At 38.0% G+C, this 23,193-nt stretch overlaps 1 protein-coding gene across 1 annotated transcript; it reads right to left on the bottom strand.

Moving 5' to 3' along the window:
- Nucleotides 1-1,396: 1,396 nt before the first annotated feature.
- LOC145771364 (gamma-butyrobetaine dioxygenase-like) lies at nucleotides 1,397-20,719 on the bottom strand. The gene is made up of 10 exons (XM_082583117.1): nucleotides 20,586-20,719; nucleotides 13,004-13,140; nucleotides 11,952-12,150; nucleotides 11,015-11,090; nucleotides 8,160-8,204; nucleotides 5,988-6,112; nucleotides 4,005-4,197; nucleotides 2,782-2,904; nucleotides 2,294-2,398; nucleotides 1,397-1,822 (listed from the first exon to the last, which is right to left on the bottom strand). The coding sequence occupies exons 1-10, from the start codon at nucleotides 20,669-20,671 to the stop codon at nucleotides 1,715-1,717; spliced, it is 1,197 nt and encodes a 398-aa protein (XP_082439243.1). The 5' UTR covers nucleotides 20,672-20,719; the 3' UTR covers nucleotides 1,397-1,714.
- Nucleotides 20,720-23,193: the final 2,474 nt, after the last annotated feature.

Below are 23,193 nucleotides of genomic sequence, written 5' to 3'. Positions count from 1 at the left end.
GAAAAGAAAGCAATCAGCATGCAGCAAGATGTTAGAATATCATGAAAGTAAAAAACATCGACAACCGATGGAAATTTTCTTTTTTCTGGATTTCTTGGGGTGTGCAGTGCACACCTTGAACACCCTGAATATACGCCACTGGCAACCAGTATAGGCTAGTACCAGCAACCTAGCCCTCTATTAATTCTTAGAACTGGTTTGGTTTTCTTTAACTTAATTAAACCATTCACTCTGTTACAGCATCATTTGACAGGGTTTTAGGCTACTAATGATTTAGGCTGAATATACTCTCAGAATGCTCAATTTCAAACTACTTTGTTGATAATTTTCATGGAGCACCCTCTATAGACTCTCCACCGGCACCGGGTGTATCGCCTAATCAAATCCTCACAAGTCTGTTTGGCTATTTTGGTGGCAATATTTGCTCTGATATTTGAGAACAAAACTTTAATTACACAAATATTTTTTTTGGGATACTGTAAGTTAAAAATATTTTACATTTTTCTCTTTTAATTGAATTAATCACTTTTTTATGGTTATGTTTAATCGTTCAGTTTCATCTTAAATGAAAGAGCCTTGTGTATATATGATTCGTTTTTAACATTATATATTAGTTAACGTAAAATGGCTCCAACTTTACCTAAAAAGATTTTTTTTTGTGCACCAGAAGGTTGGTTTCAAATGGTTGATCTGTGTAATTAATTTAAAAACGAGAAAAAAAAAAGTGTCAAATGGAAAGGAGCTTTGTCAGGTAATATGTTTGTTGATCTAAAATAATTCAAAACAAAAGCAATTTCAAAACTTTTTTAAACCAGAATTTTGTTCAATTTAAAACTCACGAGCTAGTTTGCAAACAGCTTTATTGGAATGACAATTTAGTCCAATACAGGAAAAAGCTAATATAGGCTAGTAAAAATCAACTCCACCGAAACGTTTTCAATTCTCAATAAGCTATTGACCTACATTTTCTGGCTCATCAAACCTAGTTTGCATGTCTTCATGTGTCCTGCCACAGACACAGCCGTATGCTCTTGAGCGGTGTCGAACCGGCGTCCTTTCGATTGCCGTTCCAGCGCTCTCACCACTCGCCTATGCAGCCGACCAGCTAAATCAAACATCAAACCTAGTTATTGATCAAGTCTCCCACTCCAAAGCATATGTTTGCACCCAGATGCAAGTGTTGCTGTGTTCTGCAATGCCGAGTGGTGCAAGCTCTAGTTCGCTTTCAAAAGGGCGATAGTTTGACATCGCTCAAGTGCATGTGGCTGTAACTTTGGCAAGGGATGCTATCGATTGTGGAGCAGAGTGCCGTCTGTAGCTCTTGATTTCTCTGAGAGAAATGCTTATGCCCTTTTTAGTAATAAATAATAATAATCATGCTTTTATTTTCGCCCATTGCGATAACATGCAGTAAGCTACACTGCGATACAACAAACGACAGACGACAGGAAGCAGCGAAGTGACATATAGTCTTCGAGTCAGCTGTTCCCCTTATTTGGCTTGCCATTAAGTGCCTTTGCCGAGACAGCCGTGTGTCGAACCCACGTCCTTTCGAACGTCGCGCAGACGTTCTCACCACTCGGCTACGCAGCGGTAGGGCGTTGGCTTGCTGAACTGAACTGCAAGTGTTTATTTCCAATTAAATTAATGTAAGTGAGAAAGTGGTTAACAACCGGCTGCCAAACCATCACTTTATTGATAAATATGTTTTTCATCAAATTGCACTTTTGTTTCCAATCTTTGGAGCGATGACCTTCCTTCCAAGCTTTCCTCCGAGTTCTACATATTTGTTCCTCAGTTCTTCGAAGTTGATGTAGCAACCCTAGAGTAAATAATGTGACGTTCACAATAGAATGTTGATTGTTTTTATAAACAAAACGAATCCATGCAAATAAACGTCCTATCCATTTTAGAACACCATTATTACAAGCAAGTCTGTTGCTATTCATTTGTGTGTTGAGCAGTTTGAGATCCCTGAAGACCTTGGTAGCCTTTCAATTGCAATCAACTGCCGGGGTAAAGGAATCCTCCTTCTTGTCTGAACGCAATTCGCTCAGACCATAGGGTAGAGGTCATAATCACAAACGTTCATGAAACCTTCTATGCGATTGCTGTATGGTAGACTATATGAGCATATATATAAGACATGGCTTCAGACTATATTAGGGCCAATGCTTGTCATAAAATAGCACCAACAAAGAATCTAGCTACTATAGTTTGTCTGGGGCCGGCAGTGCTGGTTGAATGCCTGATAACGTTTTAAGAAATTTAATAACTAAGCATACGAACATACCTGCAAGTGGCGCACGCCGCCGTTGCTTCGATACGACGCTCGAGCATGCATCATTCTTCTATTGTTGAACATCACCAAGTCACCACTCTTCAATCGAAAGTGAGTCTGAGGAACAAAAACAGAAGAAAAAATTATTTGATCGTTTTCATGTTTTTTGCTAATCTGTGGTACAAAGCTAAGAAAATAAACATCACATAACATAAGCAAAAATTACAAAGTAAAAGCTGAAAAAACTCAAAAAATGGCATTAGCCTACTCACTATTAGCAATTCAATAGACTATTGGTGTGAATTATATAATAGTTGCGTATGGCAGGTTCGCAAGTCCACGCTAGTGCACTGTATGCAGCCACCGGATAGTACAGTCCGTAAACAATCTAAGATTAAATGATTGATTTGATGAATCCAACCAAACTATTTTCGTTGCCCATTTCAATTTAGATGCAAATAGACTAAAACGAACATTTCAATAAATGTCATATAATTCACCACAAAATCTTGTCTTTCGATCAATGCTTGAAGTTTCTTGTGCGCTCTATAGAAAGGCTCTACGTCTTCTTCATGAACGCGGAGAGTGTCTTCAGTGCCGGGGTTCCAAGCAAAAGCTACAATCTAAGAAACATTATATTTTTTGCATCTTTTTCTTGAAGAACCACGGTCTTAGAATAGCAATAGAAAGAATGCTTCGTTTCAGACAGGCACGTATATGTAGTTAAAATACAATCGCAAGCAGCAATTTATATCGAATAGACCCATTTAAAACCCCCTCTAAAAAATGGAACCAATTTGCGTAATTTTCCAAGGAACCGTTTTTCATCTTTCAAGAACTCCCTCAGCAAATACATTACAAGCACACATAGTTGAATTATTTTTTTCAACTGTGCAAAAAGATTATGCTGCACAATGGATGCCTACTTTTTGTTAGTCATTGTATTGAAAACTCAAAATTACAACTGAAGAAAAAGAAGCAAAAATAAACGTATTTGTGCAATTCTATGTTAGGCATACTCTATTAAACTTTTCATTGCCTTTTTCTAGCCCCTGCTATGTTATGACAAGTTATATTATTTTTTGAATTGATTGGATGAATGGAAATGGAACTGAAAATCAATTCTTTATTTCGCCTTTTTATTTTGATTTTCCTATTTTTAATAAAGAAAATGTACAACCTTGATGTCAAAAATATTATGCAATGCAACATTTAGAATTTGACCGGGAGCTGGAAAAAGACTTTCTCTATTGGGCAATGAACCTCATGAGTAAAATCACGTAATCATGATCATCTAACATTATTATCATGATATCAAAATGTTGAAAGCAACAAGGAAGGCAACACCAACTGTTGCATAATGCAAACACAATATCATTTAATGAATAAAAAAATAACAGTTAACCTCTCAAGTACGTGTAGCTCCAGACAAAGTGAAATTTACATGCCTTTGTTGTTCTTTTTTTTAGAAGCGAACTTATTTAAGATGCAAAATTTGTAGAATCGATTTTGCCAAACAAATAAGTCCACTGCTGAGGTTAGGGAAACTGAAGTATTCCAAATTCTGTAACTTCTTGATAGTTGGCAACCTCATTTTAAAATTCAGTGCACCCGATTGGATGATGATGAAAAAAAGCACAGAGCCGAGTGAGCATCGCATTGAAAACATACAGTTTCCCATTAGTAAGTACAAAAGTTTTTAAACAGGAACAATGGAACATACCTGGTCGTCGTAATCGACTTGGATGATCGGCTTTCTTGAGGCACCTCGTGTAGGTTTGTAATTTACCATTGAGAACGTGCACGGAACTCGGGTGAGGACGCGAAAGTCTTCGGGGGATTCCTTCCTGAAAAGTTCCATGATGCGAAACATGTCGACAAGTTGGGAATCCCCTCCTTCCACACACTCGTCAAATCTGGAATCGAATGAAATATTTTAGAAAAGCTATAACTACAAAGAATATAGAAACGAATTGATCAACAATGAAAACAATAAACTCAGTCATATTAAAACACCGAGATGTTGAAATTTAAAGTAAAATCAAAAGTATTATGTGACAAGGTACAAGTTGAAACTGCATTCATTGCCGGAATCTAGTCTTTCTTAGTGAGAAAAGCTTCTTAGTGAGGTTAATCCTGGTAGTTTCACGTACTTGTGAAGGCTTTGAACTATTGACGCAGGGCCGGTCACCGAGATTGACAATGGAGTTACCGATTGTGTTAAAATGTTGTCTGTAAATTATTCCATTCACTAGGTGCTGCTGAATGTATATAGCCCTTGAAATACGTTGCTAAAGCGCATATCCAGAGAGTCGAACTAGGAATGTTTGATCTTCGTTCTCAAATCCAGCGCTTAACAAACTGAGCTATCGGAGCTGACCATGCTGTCGTGAGGTGTGCAAAAATGGCAAATCAATTATGTTCCTTTCTGATGCTGATGTTACGCAATGCTTCACCAGTGACACCATGTGCTCAAATATGAAACGTAAGTCAGCTGTGTGGTAAGTGCAGTAGTAATGTTATCAGCTTTGAGAGGTTGTCACTTGGACAGTGGATACCCTGCGATTGCACTAGGCCAGTGGTTCTCAACCTTTTTGTTTTGGCGGACCCCTTTTGGTACCTTCGAAGCGGTCGCGGACCCCCAAAAAAATTTTATCTGAAATATTGGTATATCGCTTTTCCTATAATTATAATGGAATCAAATGTTTTATGAGTTTCGAAACGACACACTTAAAAGAATTTGGTGAACTCGCGACGCACTTATGACTATTGATGACATTAGAGAAATTATGTTATGAGCTTTACGTTGGCATATCAAAAATCAGTAGGCTATATAATCTATAATTATGTTGATTTGATGTTTTTCTATAAATTTTATCAAAAACCAATAGAATTTTGCGACCGTTACAAACAATTTCTTCCTTTTTTCGTTTCTAATCAATATCAATACGTTATAATCTTTGTCATCGCAAAACTGTGAGTGGTGATAGACTGCTGACCAACGTTTGTATTTCTAAGTTAAAAGCATTGACCAATAGACTACTGTCTCAAAAAAATTAAATTGAACATAGCCTTATTAAAAAATTATTCATTTATATGATATTTTTTTAGTTAGAAACCAAACCTTTGAACTTTCAAAGGACATCGCACCGGTTCGTTGGGAAGTACAGTTTGAAAATCACGGTAGCCTAATACACAAACAAAGCACAACCAACCAATTTTTACATTTCGTAATTTATCAATCATGCTGCAAACTCGGAAGCTTTCACGGACCCCCTGAAATTGCTTCGCGGACCCCAAGGGGTCCGCGGACCCCCAGTTGAGAACCACTGCACTAGGCTCTGTCTTGGAAACACATTTTATTTGCTTGCAGGTGGTTATAGCCTACAGCTTGTTTTTCGCACCTTCCCAATTACTGTAATCCAAAACTTTACTTACCTGGTACGTGCTTGAGTATAAAAAAATAAATGCTATCAAATTTTAATTGCAACTACATTCTTGTTTACAATAAAACCATTAGAAATATATTGTGTATAATTATGTTTATGTTATGACAAAAATATGAAGATAGCATTTTTAGAAAAAATAAATAAATTATTGTGGCAAACGTTTATAACGGTTGATTTCAACAAGGTTAGTATGCCGATAGAAGCTCTAGTATTAATAAGATGCAGCTTTTATTGGCGTAGTTTGGTAGGGAACTCACCGAAGAGCGTGTAATATTTGTATCCCTGGTCCTGATTCATAATGACATTGGTCGGTGTGGAAAGGAAGTCCGGCTGTTGAATTTGCAACATGATCTGTCTTTCCCAAGTCCACGACACTAAACACCTTTGCACACAAAAAATATTTTGTTGATTGCCTACTGACCTGTTACTTATTTATTAATTGGTAAAGTATTATATTATATGCTTTGTTTCTTATTGTTGTGTTACGGAGCATGGTTCTTGTTATGGATGTGGGCATGTGGCTCAAGTATATTTGTGCTGTTGTCATTGGTACCTTAAAAAGATGCAATTAGTCTCTGATAGAGCGTTATCGTTGTAGCCTAATGGGCAACGAAAAGGATGAATAAAGTTTAACAAACACTAATGTAAAACTGAAACAAACACCTAATGCATTTTATTTGAAATGGGGCGTGACTTATTTTATTCATGAGACTTATGAAGCTTATGCTATGGGGTTTTACGTGTATTTTGGCTACATGCTATACGTATAAATGTCTCAGTGACGCTTGATTTATCCAAACAAAACTGCAAGCGAATGATGCAGTCGTATGGCGATTTTTAAGATGAAATATTCCCAGACAACAAAACTTGTCACTTTTACAGAATGTAAAATGGGTTGATAGTGGGTTGATAGAGCATTTAGTTTGTTGCAGGCCAAGACTTGTCTTGCAAAGCAGTTAAAAGCACCTCACAAGTATCTTAGCTAATTAAATAGCCTAAAGGCAATTTCAATAATGTAAATAGTAGCCTACAATAGAAAAGATAAAGTTGTATTCAATTCCGTTTCAACAAGAACCTCACTAAGTGGACAACATTTTGTTGCGAAACGGACTCTGGATGACCTCGCTTACAAATTAAACGATCTGATATTCCTTATACAAGCATCTTTTCTGCTTTGTATTTCAATGGGACGTATGATGTTTTATTGAGGCTAATTACAAGTGTATACAATTTTAAGCTACTTCTATACAAGTAGGCCTACTGTCATTTTATCATGAGTTCTACTACATTTCCTTGTATTCATACAATTCTTATGATAACGTTTTTACCATATGTCGTTTGTTTTAAATAAATGCAATCTTACAGCAGAGTTGCAGTTTGCATTTAGTCGGTTTCAAAAATGATTGAGTGAAAATAGTGTTGCCACAGGTGCCCTTGTTTTATGGCAAGAAATAAAGTCAACTGCCATTCAAAATAGTGATGCAAGCCGCGCCGCGCCGCGTACGCGGCCGCTTTTGACTTTTTCGCCGCGTGCCGCGCCGCGCCGCGTGGAAGGTTGAAATGACAAAGCCGCGCCGCGCCGCTTGCCGCGTAAACTTTCAAGAAATTAATTTTTCGTAAACGTAAACTTTCAAGAAATTAAACTTTCGTAAACGTAAACTTTCAACTTTTCAAGAATCAGCTATGAAACTTCAAATTTAAATTGGAAACACGGATCAGTTATTTTTCCCTTCGGAAACCCTAAGATGGAAAGCTATGCAAATGCAAATTGCAAATGGCTTGCAGTTGACAGGGTTTTAGGGCTTGCTTGTCAGGGAAGCTGTACGAATGTTTTTGGTTAGTAGCCTAGCTGATAAGCTCAGTTACCAGGCTATAGGCCTAGCGCAACTACCGCATTATTTACTATATCAGTTAGCCCAGTGAGTTCAGGCTATAAGTTTTACTCTTGTGTGTGTAGTTCATATAGCCACTGGCATTATAATTGCATTATTGCTTACAAAAAGTGTTCAAAAGTCCTGATACTGGATCCAGGAACATTCTATTTGTCTTAGTTTGTATTATGTCTTAGAACTTAGATGCATTGCTGATAAGAGAATATGATCTGGTTAGCCTGGCCAATTAGTGCACAACTGTATTGGTACTAGGTTACCAGTTATATGCCATGGATGCTTTTTCCTACAATTGACTTTCTAAACAATAACTCGTTAAAATATTTTTTTTTAATTTTGTAATTTGCGGTGTGCGGTGCGGTGCAGTGTCAAAGTTCCAGATAAATTGCGGTGTGCGGTGCGGTGCGCGGATAGATGAGTCAGTTGCGGTGCGGTGTGCGGATAAAAATTTTGGGTTCGCTGCATCTCTAATTCAAAACACCAATCTTTATGAAATAATAAGCAAATAAATTGTTTAAACAGCGGAAGCAAATTAATTACCTTTCCGTATGTATTGTCCAGGAGAGGGCCTAACTTCTCTGCAAACTAAAATGTCAAAACTTTAAAATTCACAAGTTTTGAAAAACCATGTTGACGAACAACATGCGGAAATAATTCAAAGAAACAGTTTTTGATTGATTTAAAGTTAAAAATAATATCTAGGCCTATTTGTTGATATTCTATCTAATAACTATAACAATTAATAACTAATTATTAATAACTATAACTATAATTCCTATCTAATATCTATTTGAAGAGCCCAGTTCCAAAACCGCTTAGGCGCCACTTTTACCAAAATTGAGTTTAGAGTGTCATTAGGTAGAGTATTACCATAGGTACCTACTATCCATTCCTTTTTTTCCAAAACCTTCTTTTTCTGCTTCAAATTCGACACTAAAAATTGCGTTTTCTTCCAAAACCGCTTACGCGCCATCACACTTTGTTTCCAAAACCACTTGTATCCACAATTAACCAATCATATTAAGCCATTGTGTCACGTGACATATCGCTGATTGTTAAACCGTTTTCGTCATCGTTTCGTGATAAGCAGCAGTGTTACCATTTGGCAAATTTCACTACCAAATTCGAGATTTGGCAGAATTTTACGTTGTTTGGCAGTAAAATTTTGAGTTGGCAGAATTTTGGCAAACATTTTTGGTGAGTTGACAGTCAGTCTCTGGTCAGTTTGGCAAAATTTGAAATGTGTTTGGTAGTTTGAAGCATCTACTATCTGGCAACACTGATAAGCACTGTTGTAGGCTTGCAGCCTATTGTTGCAGTTACCAACGGTGCTTAGTAGTCTACTTGAGCTTTATAACTGTGTTTTTTTGCTTTGTTTAAAGTGGATTTGGATTGTGGTGATGAATTAGTGGTGGTCAGCTTGGAAAAATGGTTTCAAAAATTGGTTTCTGTCATTCTGGCAATTTTTATTCTCCAGTTTATTTCCAAAACCGCTTATATCCACATTTCTAATTTTATAAAAAGGCGATTCTAAGCCATCTAATATTCCTTAGATCTGGACAAACGTCATGGCTCAATTCAGTAGGTAGTTATACATCGTTAGAAATCAAAAGCGCATTACATTTACCAAGCGAAACTGTCATAAACGTTTTTCGTGGTTTTCTCGAAATCACCGAAAGTGGATGTAAGCGGTTTTGGAACAGGGTTGTCAGATTGGAATAATTGATTCCAGATCTGGAATCAAAACGAACTGTCTAGTAGGGAAAAAAAATGTCTGGAATCTGGAATAATTTTTAGAAGCAAATTGGGATTGTTTAGACAAGTCTAGATTGTTTCGGTAATTGTCTTTTTTTCATTGCATTTACTAGCTGCAACGCGTGCGCGTAACTTTCTGCCCTAGTTCCGTCTCTTTGATTGAAACTGTGTTGCTGAATTGCACGCTCTCTGGCACGAAAGCCTGTCTGTGAGAAGTGTGACGCAACCTAGTTAGCTGACAGGACTTTCCGCTCACCTAACACTGGGTTGTAGCCTATTTCCATGTATGTTAAGTTTACTTTTAATCTGTTATGTTTTTAGGTTGTTACAGAATGCAGTACCGTAGTTATTGTTAAGTACCGGTACGATATTTATTGATTTTCATATTTTGTTGCATCGAAGCAGTTAGATAAGAAGTTCAAAAATCCAAGCGTATGTGAAGTTTATTGTAGGAAGAATATGGCTCTACGCAGTGGCGTATCCTGGTGGGTTGAGCAAGGGATTGAAGGGAAGCAATGAAACTCGTGGGGGTAAGAACGTTCCGAAGGCACGCGTATTCTAGGGGGTCCGAGGGCATGCCCCCTGGAAAAATTTTGCAAAATTACACTCAAATAATAGATTATATGTAGTGCTTTCTGGAAACACTTTTAGGGTAGGCTAATATTTGTATGTACGTATGGTATGAAATTTTTTAGCAGATATACAGCGATTAACTTATTAAAGGTAGCTCTTACACAAACGGGCAAAAACTGGGCAAGGCTTCTCAGCAGGAAGCAACCCTACGTACATTTTTCAAGAATTCTAATGATATAAAGAAAAAACAGTTGCTCTTTCGCTTGCTGTGTTCATTTGTCAGCATACATCGTTTACACTGCCAATCATTTGACAAACTTTTTCAACAAGCACGCAGGCACAGACATAAAATTTGGATGAACAAAGGCTACAAAACTTGATAAAAAATGTGCTGGCATCATCTTATCTTAGGGATATTTTCATTTCAACATGAAGATTCTCACCACTACTTATTGTAAGTTATATCATATTTACAATATACACTGCGTATTTAATGGTATTTTGTTTTAGACTTGAAATGAAATGTCTAGAATAAATTTAGAATAATTTAGAATCAAACTGGCATGCAATCTGGAAGGGAAGGCTACAACTAATCTGACAACCCTGTTTTGGAAACAAGCTCTTCATTTGTTGATTTCCTAATTTAATGACACAAACGTTTTCGACCCACGTAGGCTACGTGTGTTAGTGCGGTGATTTTTTTTTCTCTCCCCTTACCTATAGCAACAATTTTTCTCCTTATCTTTGTATGTATCATAAACACACAAATGCAAACAGTAGGCTATCCCAGCATTCCTTCTATATTACAAAACTACAAAGGATTTATCACTTATTCTAAAGGCTGTGATTGTTTTGCTTTGTGGTGTCTTGAAAGATCACAAGTAAAAAAACTAACAGTAAATACAATTATTGCTGCTGTTGTTTGTTGTCTAGTCTTTAGAACTTTGGCAACCAAAGATTGCTGCTTTTTATTGGTAACATTTCAAGGCCTAGTCAGGTGCCATATTAGGATGGCACTTCTGGTGTAGCCTATAACCTAAATAGTATTGCTTTCCAACAGTAATTACCTCAGCAACAGAACCTTCTTTGCACGGGACGTTAGACACAACCACAAAACCAACATTAAAAATATCTTCAAGCATTCTGCAAACAATATTTCTTGGTTATGGCTGATATAATGCATGTCTTACAATTAACTTCACTTTGTTTTCGACACATTAATAACAAAAATACAAGCATGCTAATTTTTCAAAAAAATAATCTAGTAACTTTATAATATTGTAAATCAAGGTATCAGTGCTGTATGAGCATCACCTCGCCTCATTTTATTTAGAAATAAAGTAGTGGGCTCTTACTGTTTAGTGATAACACTAAACTGTTTAGTGATGACGAGAGACCCCAGCGTTTCGCCAACCTAAGTTGGGTACAAATTAAGATGAGAAGTTAGATGTTATAAAAAAATGTTAATTACTGCTGATAGTTTTATGAGACAGCTTCAATGAGGTAATTTATAAATCTAACTGGTATTTCGTGATGAAGAGCTTCTAGCAAAATTGAGAAAGAGATTATTTGCAGATTTCCAACAGTAATTACCTCAGCAACAGAACCTTCTTTGCATGGGACGTTAGACACAACCACAAAACCAACATTAAAAATATCTTCAAGCATTCTGCAAACAATATTTCTTTCTTGCTTATGTTTGATATAACAACAGTCATAATCATTTTATATTACTATTTATTCATGAACAGCAAATATAAGGAAAACCTTTGACTCTTTCAAGAAATGCAGTAAAATTTTATAACATATAGGGCAGCAAGGCCACAGACCTTCTCACATGCAGCATTATGCAGTCCTGTAGGCCTATAGCAAGTTGTTTATAATAGGCTGATACCAAGTGAAAGAATAATTAGATTTTGTTGAAAGCGCAAAACCAATAATAAAGTTTATATAAACAAGCAACAAGAAAAACTAATCCATGATTTCCTTGAACCAAGTTCTTACCTAAATAGACATTCGTCGTTATCCATGCTTTTATAATCGATTATTGGAATTATGGAGGGATCGTTGACTTTCATATCCTTTTCTTGGATCATTTTGTAAAGACATTGGTCACAATAACACATCTCTCTCAACCAATCACAATCCATGAAAGTCACGTGGTCTTTGGTTGCGTCGCCATTTATCCAAATACTGAGACCATCTAAAAAGATTTACTTAATTTTTTTTAACAAATACACCTTTCTCGTTGCTCATGACTAAACAATTGTAACTTGATGACGTAAGGCTAATAATGTCGCACAAGTATGCATTTTGTCATTGACAACCGGTTTCTATTTAGTGCTTTTACCGCCTGTAAACGAATCATGTCCTTGATGAGTGATGACATCAGCATATTGTTCAAGAATCTGCTGCTATTGTTATGTCAGAATAGATTGAAAAAATGTTGGTGAAATTCCACATAAAATTGGTGGTATATCAAATGGCAATTAGAATGTGGTCTAAAGATTGTAGGCCTATGTTATGACTAATGAGTCTCCCTGAAGCATTTGGGTACTAAGCTATATAGGTTCTAATGTTGAAACATAACGATTTGCCACGCAGCAAATTTATGTAAATGCAATGCTTCGCATTTCCACGTTTTTAAAAAGTTGCCATGCAATGAAAAACAACGTGCAAAGCAACGCGGTTATTTTTTTTTGCTGTTTCTTTGCTTAACTTTCTCAAGGTGTTGTGATCAGATTAAACCATTTCTACTTTATATATCATTCCGCTTTGGAGAAGAAGAAGAAGAAGAAGAAGAAGAAGGAGAAATTTTCATATACAAAACTTTTGCGAATTTTATTTTTTAGATAAAAAAAAAATCGATTTTCAACACTGGTTTTAACAATTTAAATATTTTGTTTGACTCTAGACTAGAGTTTACTTGAGACCAATAAGTGGAGAACAAAAATATTTAAAGAAAATAATATACAACAAATAAAAAATAGCTCCTACGTGGTAACAAAGCATATGTGCAATTATAATAATAAAAATATATTAAAATTATATTTTACTCTTAGCTCCGTTGATTTCAACTTTGTCAACTTCAAGTTGATCTGAAAAGTCCGTTCGTATAACATTTCCTTGTCCAACAATCTTTCGCTTGCATCGATCACATCGACAATTGAAACGCAGCCAACAGGAATGGAACCTGCAATGCGTAGTGACTACAACACAAAGCAGGAAATCGTTTTCTTTGAAAATGTAAACAAACAAGATATCGCAAGATCACGCGATAAGCTGCGATTGCTTGGTTTAGTCAGGTTCGTTACGTAATTTCGTTCAAAATTTTTGGAGATTAGCAAACCTATACATTTTCGGAAAGCTTAGACCATGAGGAATCCGAAAAACGTTGATTACATTTGCAGAGATGTCCCCATGGCCGCCATTTTGAATTTTCAAAATGGCCGCCGCAAAATATATATTTTGATATATCTCGGCTCCTAATAAACTTAGAAACTTTATCAAACATGCTAATTCTATATTTTAAGGGTCAAGAAATTCATTAGAAGCATACCTAGATACCAAGCGTTAACTACTTTGCAATTATCCGCCATATTGGTTTTCAAAATGGCCGCAGAAATTATATTTCGTTACATTACTACTTATTTCAGTATTACGTCGTATTTGTCCGTAATTAAGTATAAAAAATGAAAATAATGAAATGAAAAAGTATTTATTCGTATTTGTTGTCCGCGTACTGGAAAGGCACCACACATGGAACAATCACTGCAGTGTATCAGAAAGCAAATGTTCCAGGAGAACTAGTCGCACCAAAGCTCGAACTTACTGCAGGTAAGAACTTATCAATCTTTCCATGTCATGTGCACATTAAGCCATGTGCCAAGCCAAAATCAGAACTTGACAACAGAGCACGGAGGTTTGAGGCCAACACAATAGGTGTTGCTCAGTCAAATGAACTGACCCAGTTAGGGTGGGTCACAGCATCTACTTTGTCCAAAGCAAGAGAAAATGATGAACAGAGCAAGATCCCCGGATGGGCAGGGTACAAGTCACTCATCTCATCTTGCCAACCACTCACTCACGTTGGTGCACTGCCCCTGCTACCTGAATTTGCCACGAGTGGCCTACTATGCTGACTGTGATTCTACAAGTATCCCAGCAGAAGACGTTACTCGTTGGCCAGGGGTACCCAACTGTGATAACCTTCGACATGGCCCTCTACGAAAAGGCAGTATAGTTGCTAGACGCACGGGTCGACCTGAAAAGAGAAATTGTTTCCAGACTGGGTGAGCTGCATGCTGTGATGGCTGCACTAAGAGCTCTCGGAACTTTCATAGAGAACTCTGGGGTTGATGATGCCTGGATCGAAGCCGATGTGTATAGATCTGCGATCACAAGACAAATTCTCAAGTGTGCGGACGACAAGAGAACTCTTCGTGCACACATCCACACTTAGCCTACATAGCTTTGTAAAACTGGCCTTGAATCAGTTTTTCACAGAGAAACCACATCTGAAGATTATCTGCTCAAGATTAGCAGATAAGGTCCAGGAGGCATGTACATCGTTATCTGATAACAGAAACATTACTCTTGAATCCATCTCGACTGCTCATGACCATCTGGAACGCATCCTCATAGATGAAGATGTGATGCAGCAATCGAAAGCATGGGAAACGGAAAAGTCCTTTAATGCAATGTTCAAGTCAATGATGAACTATGTTCATTGTGTGGAAACGATCTTATTCTTTGTCGAAGTATCCCGGAATGCAGATCTCAATCTCCATTTGCAAGTTGGTGAGGAACTGAATAAGCCCTAGATCGTATAAAATACAAGCGCATTTGGCCACGGTATATTGCAGATATGCATGACCTGAAGATCAGCTACCCAGAGACTTGGTGCGAACTTCAAGAAGGCAATGTGTCTGTTACCAAGGATGAGATCCCATTTGTGTCCATTGGTGCAGATCGTGCATGAGAGCAGTTCAACAAGATGATGAAAGTCCGCTCTGGACTAATTGGCATTTCTAACAACACGAATGCCCGGCAACGGTTTTTCCTGGCTGCACCAAAGATGTCGCGCCTCTGAGAAAAGTTCAAAGAGCAATTTGGAGACACTTCTTCCAAAAAAAAAAGTCACCCTGAAGTACAACCAGCCATTGTCAGGAAAGAGCATGAAGCTGTTGACAAGAAAAAAGCTACCATACTGAGTCACGGAAATCCATTCGCAGTTGAAGGTGATGAGTTGTATAACTTCATCACACACGCATGTGTTCCACAAGAAAATGTCAAACTGATCCTGACCGTCAATGAGCAGGGACAACAGCTCTACAAAGAGTATGCTGCAGAACGCATTAATGGTGATGTCAGCTTATGGGCACCAGTTAAGAAGCAGAACAACCCCATTTACATGTAAAAAAACAAGTAGGAAACAGTCAAGGTTCGTGACCAGTCGGTCGATCTGAAAGAAACAAAAGATCCCTACGGGCGCTTCATGGTCCTATCCAGATCAAGCCGGGACATTGACCAGAAGGAATGGGTCCGCACTCTGCACTACCCCGGAAGGAATGGGTGAAGCTCAATCGCCTGCGGACTGGAGTGGGCCGTTTTAGCAGCAACATGTTCCAGTGGGGCCTCGCCGATTCACCATCTTGTGCGTGTGGCTCAGATTTTCAAACTGCACACCACATTATCTATCAATGTCCTGTATATCGACCACAAGATAGACATGTGGACCTAACAACGTTAGGTCCACATTCTTTAGTCTGGACACAGACGTTCTTGTCCTTGCTGTTGCAAACTACGACCAACTCTGCAAACACTCGTCCATTTCCATGCTATCAGCTACACTGGTGATCGCACCAATATGGAGAGCTCTAGGACAAGAGAAGGCAAAGGCATTACCCGTATTCCATACTTTCAGTGGAGCTGATAATGTTGGCAGATTCTCAGGATTGGACAAAACCAAGTGGTTCCAACAGTACTTGAAGGCAGGAATGGAAACAATCAGTGCACTAATACACTTATCTGAGGACAGCACACTATCTCCAAATGTTAAAGAAATGCTGGCAGCTTTGTCTGCACGATGTACTGCCCGAAGGGTGTCCACATAAACAACATTCCAGAACTGAAATGGCACCTGTTTTGCAAGAACTTGGCGGAGAATCAAAACTTGCCTCCAACAATTGGTGCATTAGAGGAGCACGTTGAACGCGTGCGAGTTCAGAGTCGTGTCTGGTGCCACACCACTGTCATGTGGCAACAGCTCCTTGATCCACTTCGGCATGGCTACCATCAGCATGAAAGTGGGATTTCACCTATCACCACAAAGATTCTACTTGAACCACAAGCCATTATTCAGCTAGACTGATGCCAATGCAAAACCAATTGCTCAACCCAGAGATGTTCGTGTCGAAGAAACAACTTGACCTGCACCGACTTGTGCCTGTGTGGGATAGCCTGCGAAAATGATGTTGGTTGTAATGCTGGAAATAAGACTCAAGACAGCAGCTGTTGGAAAATGTTTGTCCAAAATATGACAATGGCGTGCAGGCTTGCTTCTAATGAAGTTTTTAGTTAAAATAACTTAGTACTAGCATGTTATTGTTGAATGAAATCTATATCTCAATTAGCAAGTAGTAATGTAAAAAAATATAATTTCGGCGGCCATTTTGAAAACCAATATGGAGGATAATTGCAAAGTAGTTAACGCTTGGTATCTAGGTATGCTTCTAATGGATTTCTTGACCCTTAAAACATAGAATTAGCATGTTTGATAAAGTTTCTAAGTTTATTAGGAGCCGAGATATATCAAAATATATATTTTGCGGCGGCCATTTTGAAAATTCAAAATGGCGGCCATGGGGACATCTCTGCAAATGTAATCAACGTTTTTCGGATTCCTCATGGTCTAAGCTTTCCGAAAATGTATAGGTTTGCTAATCTCCAAAAAATTTGAACGAAACTCTTTTTTTTGACATAGTGAACCTGACTAGTTTGAGAAAAGATTTAAATCTTTTGCACCGATGTGATTTTGCAACATGCTTTTGCAAAAATTACTTGGGCTCTCTTGTTCAGTCACGAAGCGAAGTATTTGTTTCAACTTTGCCTTAGATAAGTTGAACACGCTGCTTATACTTTGTGAGATAAACTGCGATTTCTTTAAGTGAAACTTTTCTCTGTTATCTACATAATCAAACTAACCTTTCTACCAAAATCACCTATAAAATATTTTTACAATTTGAGCACATTGAAAGAGGTTCAAAATTGGTTAAGAAATTAAAGCGTTAAAACAGTTCGTAGCCACAAAAACAATTCGTTTCGGCAAGAGTGAAATTTAAGTGCGAATCATTAACTCAGTAGTTCTCAACCTGTTCCTCGTTGGCTCCACCTTGAAATTACCAACTAGTTTTCGTACTCTTCCTAGAATGGCGAAAAGGTAGGCTAACCTCCAACTCAGAATGTGAGATAAATACCCGGTAAACAAGCTTCTCACTTCATCTTACAATCAAGCAGGATTTAAAGGTTGATGATGATTCAGGGTTAACTGACCAATGACGTCATAAACCTATGCTGCAAGCAATTTCAAATCGAAAGCGAAGCAAAAGGGCTTTTATTTGTATACAAAAACTTTTTTCTTTGAGGGCCGGATTGCTGCGAGATTAACAGCTGCTGGCCGGATGCAAATTGCGAAAAGAAAAGATATACAATTATTCAAAATCTCCATTGACTTGAATTGAGCACAATAAATAACAAAGTCAGCGGTGTCATAGCAAAGCTGTGATGAAAATCGAATGGTTGCTGGAAAAGTTATCCCCTGCTGTGATACACTACAGGGCATCGTGCTCTTGAAAAAAACGTTACATCTTTCCAAATTTGACCTAGGCTGTCCCCATTTGCGGTGGCCTAATGATAAACAGCAACGTCAGTCCTTTACAAACAGTTTGGTAACTTTTTTCTTAACAGTTGTAGTGCAGAGCCTGTTATTTCCGCAGCACGTGGCGGGCTGGATGAAATCAGTTCGCGGGCCGGTTCCGGCCGCGGGCCGTAGTTTGGTGACCCCTGGTATAGAACAATACCAAGGCAACAAACTGTTTGACACAGCGTTTTTGGAGCTGCAAAGCTTTATATTATGTGTTGAAAAGAAAACGCTTGCAACGTAGAAGCATTCACGATGCTTCTTTAGGTTTTATATTTCATGTTTCCTGTCAGAATCAGTAGTTCTTTTAATATAAAACTCCGGAACTATTTTTTGTTTAGCCAAGTTTCTGTTGGGTACATAAAGTCAATTTTTTTACACTTTAAAGCCGCCACAAGTTCCCATTGCTCTTCTTAGGTGATATTTCAGCCACAAAGTTGTATTGTCATAACTTTCTAATTAGATCAAAAAAATCTGGTGATTTTTGCTTTTTTAATGCATTTTTTGTTTGCCTTTTAAAAGGACACCGGCTACATGGTCAAATATAAATCTCGCGATACCTTAACAGAAGCAGGTGTTTGTTTCGGTAGATATTTGTCAGATCTTTCTTGAAGAACGTGTCAAAATTATTGTATAAACATATTACATTCACGGTAACCATCGGCGTAGCTAGTGGGAGGACGGTCCCCCAGTGAGCAGTCCCACCCGGTCGGCAGCTTGTAGGCGGCGGAATTTTCACATGTAAACGAAAAAGCATAGTAAAATATTTTTTGAAACCTTTATTAAAATTCTATTTGCTGGTTCCTACTTAACGCAATCAGGGGAAGAAAAATCATGGTCCGCCCCGGCCCGCACAAACCCTAGCTATACGCCACTGAAAGTAACAACTCATTTTCTCAATCAGTTTTGCAATTAAATTTAAATTTTATTAAAATTAGCAAGCATCATATAATGCGAGTCTCAGTGTACAACTCCGTTGCGGAAGAATGTGTCAATGTGTCAATCTGTGGTGTATCAACAAACTTTAGAAGACTCGATAGAAGAAGATAATGCGAGTCAACACCGTTACTGCGTAATAACAATGATACGCTTGTGCTGGTAGCATAGTACTCTATGCTTGTATTTGCTGTGATAAGGGACAAAGCAATCAATTATGTAAACCAATGTCAGACTTTCTACACTTCTGCTGTACTTTCCCACTGCAGATTGCACAGCGCACCTGAGCCTTGCAGGATATTATCAGATGATTCCGCTTGTCATGACGGATTTCTGGTGAAACCTTTGATCTCACCGCACCACTTCTTTTCTTGAACGAATGGCAAGCTAAATAGTAATGATAGATTCTGCGTGTAAAGTGCAGTAGTCCAGTTTCAAGCTCTTGCTCTTCCCTGATTCCAAGGTACACTTGCCACAAGTTTTGCACTGACACATTGAGTAATCACGAAAACATTGGCCACCACCATTTTTTCATGCGGATCCCGATTCGGAGTTTGGCGATGTTTTGATCAATGCGATCGACTCCGCCCATGCACTTATTGTAGCCTACATCTGAATCAAATAAGGTTGGGGGATATCGATCTTCTTTTTTTCGCTTTGGCTCCATCGCTGTGCCATACAAAACAAAGCAACACCTATGCAGTTGGATGTAAGTGTCAATGTACTGTTGTAGTGCCACCTTGCAAGAAAAATTCTTGATGGATCGGATGCATAAGAATATGACCCACGTGGCATTTTCTTCAACTCACTTTGATTGGTCAGTGTTGTTTTGCTAATACAGTTACTTCGAATGGTTCCTGTTCCACCAATATTTTTTTCAGACACATGGTCTAGCAATGGCATCAGACCACTGACGTAAGCTTGCACATTACGGCGTATCGAAGCGAGGGCCGGCGCAGAGGTAGTCTAGAGTCTTAGACACTTTTCTTTATTGACAATAGAAAAGCTGAAAACAGCCAAAAAAATTTGGCCATGTCGCCGGTGTCCTTTTAAAAAGCAACAATAAATTTAAAGCAAAATAAGCAAACCAAAGAAGCAAAACCTTGGTTCAATAAATATTGATTTAATTTAGTGAAAGTTAGAACTACTTTACACTAATAAATGCTTTCCATGTGAACGAGACAAAAATGATGTCATTCAAAGACGTTCATTAAAAAAAAAAAAAATTGAAACTTTTGCCACTCCTTCAGTATTTTAATAACCCTCGACCTAAGGTGTGACATTGCGATGCTAGCCAAACTACGATAACGATTGATAGGCCTGATAGTGATGGCAATAGTCCATAATTATCAGGCCAGCGATCGAGCAGTTAAGCAAAAGTTAGCAATACGGTACCAACTATTTTTAACCAAATTGCTTACAAGTAAACCTAGTTTTTTTTGCAATTTTATTGATCAAAAACTGCATTATATTTTTCATGTAGGCTACAGAAAAATTGATCTTGAACTTCAAGATTACCAACTCTTAGTGATCTTGATCTTCAAGATCACCAGCTCTTAGTGATCTTGGTCTTCAAGATCACCAGCTCTTAGTGATTTTGATCTTCAAGATCACCAGCTCTTAGTGATCTTGATCTTTAAGATCACCAGCTCTTAGTGATCTTGATCTTCAAGATTACCAAAGTGGTGATCTTGCCGATTTCTATTAAGTCAATAAAAACTTGCTCTAACTACAACAAAGCAAACTTACTGTGTATAAAAAGTGTTTATTTAATAGCTTACCTGCTTCTGTGGCCATCTTGCCATTGCACTTCTATAATGTTCTTCTTGGCGCTAATCGCCACTTTCTCGCAACAAACAGTAGCCATTGTTTATAGTGTAGGGTGTAGGCTATTACTGCATCTGCTAGAGTGCTAGACAACAGCGGAAAGTGCGGTGACCACAAAACAATCAGACATACTAGAACCACCGAAATCCTTTTTTTTTGCAGCGCCTGCAGCAAAAAAGATTTCCGCTTGTTCTTGAAAAGAGACAGCAGTATATGCAGCAGCATCGCTTCTCAATCTCAACTAGTTCATTTCCGTTTACCATCTCTGACCATTTCACGATCTGACCATGTTAAAAACTTAGGAACTTATTACATCAGTTTTTTAGTAATTAACGGGTCTTGGAAAAAGAAAAAATTACCAGCTGTAGCAAGGGTCAATCCGCCCCGATAGTTCAGTTGGTTAGCGCTTGACTTCGTGAACGAAAAAGCTTCAAGATCAAGTGGCTCTGGTTCGAATCTCGGAGTGTGCGCTTGAGCAACGTATTTTAAGAACTGCTCTCCATTCAGCGGCACCTAATGCCTGGATGGAATAATTCCCCGGCAACAAGACTTCAATAATCGGAAAACTTCACTCTGTCAATCTCGGTAACCGGCCCTGCGTCAAGAGCCTCTACAAGTATGCGAAACTGCCAGAAATAATCTATCAAGGCTTTGTGAGTCCGAGGATGAAGATTCAAAACCAAACCAACACGAAAAGAAGGCAAAACCGTAAAAGAACAAAAAGTAGCCCTATAGGCAGCACCCTAACAAAGAGAAACTCATTGGAACCACCGCCCTGAATAAACCGTCATAAACGTGGTTGTCCAGATTGTTTCCACGTTTATGTGTTATCTGGGAAACTTAGCATTTGTCTTCACTTTGCCACATTGAGTTGGAACGTAATATTCAAAAAATCATTCTATTACAACAAAAAACGTAAAAACTATCTTCTTGCGACGTTGCATTAACGTGTAGTATTTGTTGGAAAGATAGACTTCGTGCTTGACCGTACAAAAGCTAAAAATAGTCAAAAATAAACAAGAACTAAACAGCAAGTGCAATGTTATAGTTTAAAATATAAATTCAAAAATACTATGCCCGTTGTAAAGTAAATGAAGATGAGCATTACACTGATGTTGTCAGTATGGAGGCAGTGAAATAGAACTAAATATGTCCAGTGACGTGGTGCTAATTTTTTTTAAACGGTTCTATAACTTACTGTTGTGGAGTTTAAAAGAATCTACTTTATGTCGCCTGTAGCAAGGAGCTGTTTTTATTGCTACCAAGGTTGCCAGTAGGCCTAATATTCAAACAAAAAAATACAAATTTACCTAGTTCACGTGTCTGACAGCTGCCATCAAATCATTTGGACATTGATTTCTGCCATTGTGTTACATTATGAATTTTACATGTTACGCAACAGAAAACTGGAAGCAACGAAAGGTATTACAGTGATTGAGTTGGTTTAATTTTAAGGCAAGGTTGTCTTTTTTACAATTCCAAGTCAAACAAATTGCAATACTTAGAACAGGGCCGGATTTAGCTGATGGGGGGCCCGGGGCACTTTTAGATCGGGGGGCCCCTGAGCAAAAAAATTGTTCGCGCCTTCGGCGCGAAATACCTCCTCTACGTTTACAGTAGCATTAATCCAGCACTGCACAGCATTTTGCGGAAACTTCAAAGGCTGTAAGCAAAAAAAATAACACAAACCACATTTTTTCCACGTAGGGGGCACTTCAAAAGTCGGGCGGCCCGGGGCACCTGCACCCTCTGCCCCCCCCCTTAAATCCGGGCCTGACTTAGAATGCTTTAAACTAAAAGCATGGTAGAAGTTTATCATGTTTAACAAAAGTCTGACAAAATAAAACGAGGCTTGAAAATAATATCACTAAAGGATCAAGTGATAATATCACATTTCCTTAAAACCTTGCAATTTCCTTGAAAAGTTATGTTTTAAAATTACAGGAAGGAAACTGACATATAGTATCTTCTCAAGTGATGACTACTACCGCCTAAAAGTTGTTTACATTTACTCATGTTGAGCGTTTTTGGTAAATGTCACCACGGCGAACTGCTGTACAGTAGTAATTCATTTTGTTTATAGGTTGTAGCCTAAGACATTTTTTGTTGCTGTAATTCCTCTGACAACTTGTTGCTTTTCTGCAGTTTGCTTCATACAATTAGCTAAAGTTTGTAGGTACTGATGTTTGCGACATTGTGGAAAAATATAGAATTTTCGACAATGAAGCGATTGGAAAATTGATTTTATAAATATACTGTAAGCTACACCGAAAATAACACGAAACCTAAATGTGGCCGTATTGGAGTTAGGCTACACACTTTATTTTTAAAGCAGTCGAAACATAGCCAGAAATTTCAACTGTTTATGTAATACATTTTTATAAATAGACTTAAAACCTTAGCATCAGAAATTTTGTTGGCTCTGAGTTTCGCACTATTTTTGGCTTTTGATGGCTGCTTTTCTAAAAACGGGCTTTATACGTAGTCCATTGTCTACTCTACACTCTACAATCTACATCATCACAAAATTGACTGTTTGATATTTGCTTTAATATAGTCTAC

Source organism: Aplidium turbinatum, chromosome 5 (genome assembly GCF_918807975.1).
Source record: "Aplidium turbinatum chromosome 5, kaAplTurb1.1, whole genome shotgun sequence".
NCBI classification, from domain to species: domain Eukaryota; kingdom Metazoa; phylum Chordata; class Ascidiacea; order Aplousobranchia; family Polyclinidae; genus Aplidium; species Aplidium turbinatum.
Note: the sequence above shows the minus strand (reverse complement) of the source record. Positions and strands in the feature narration are given on the sequence as shown.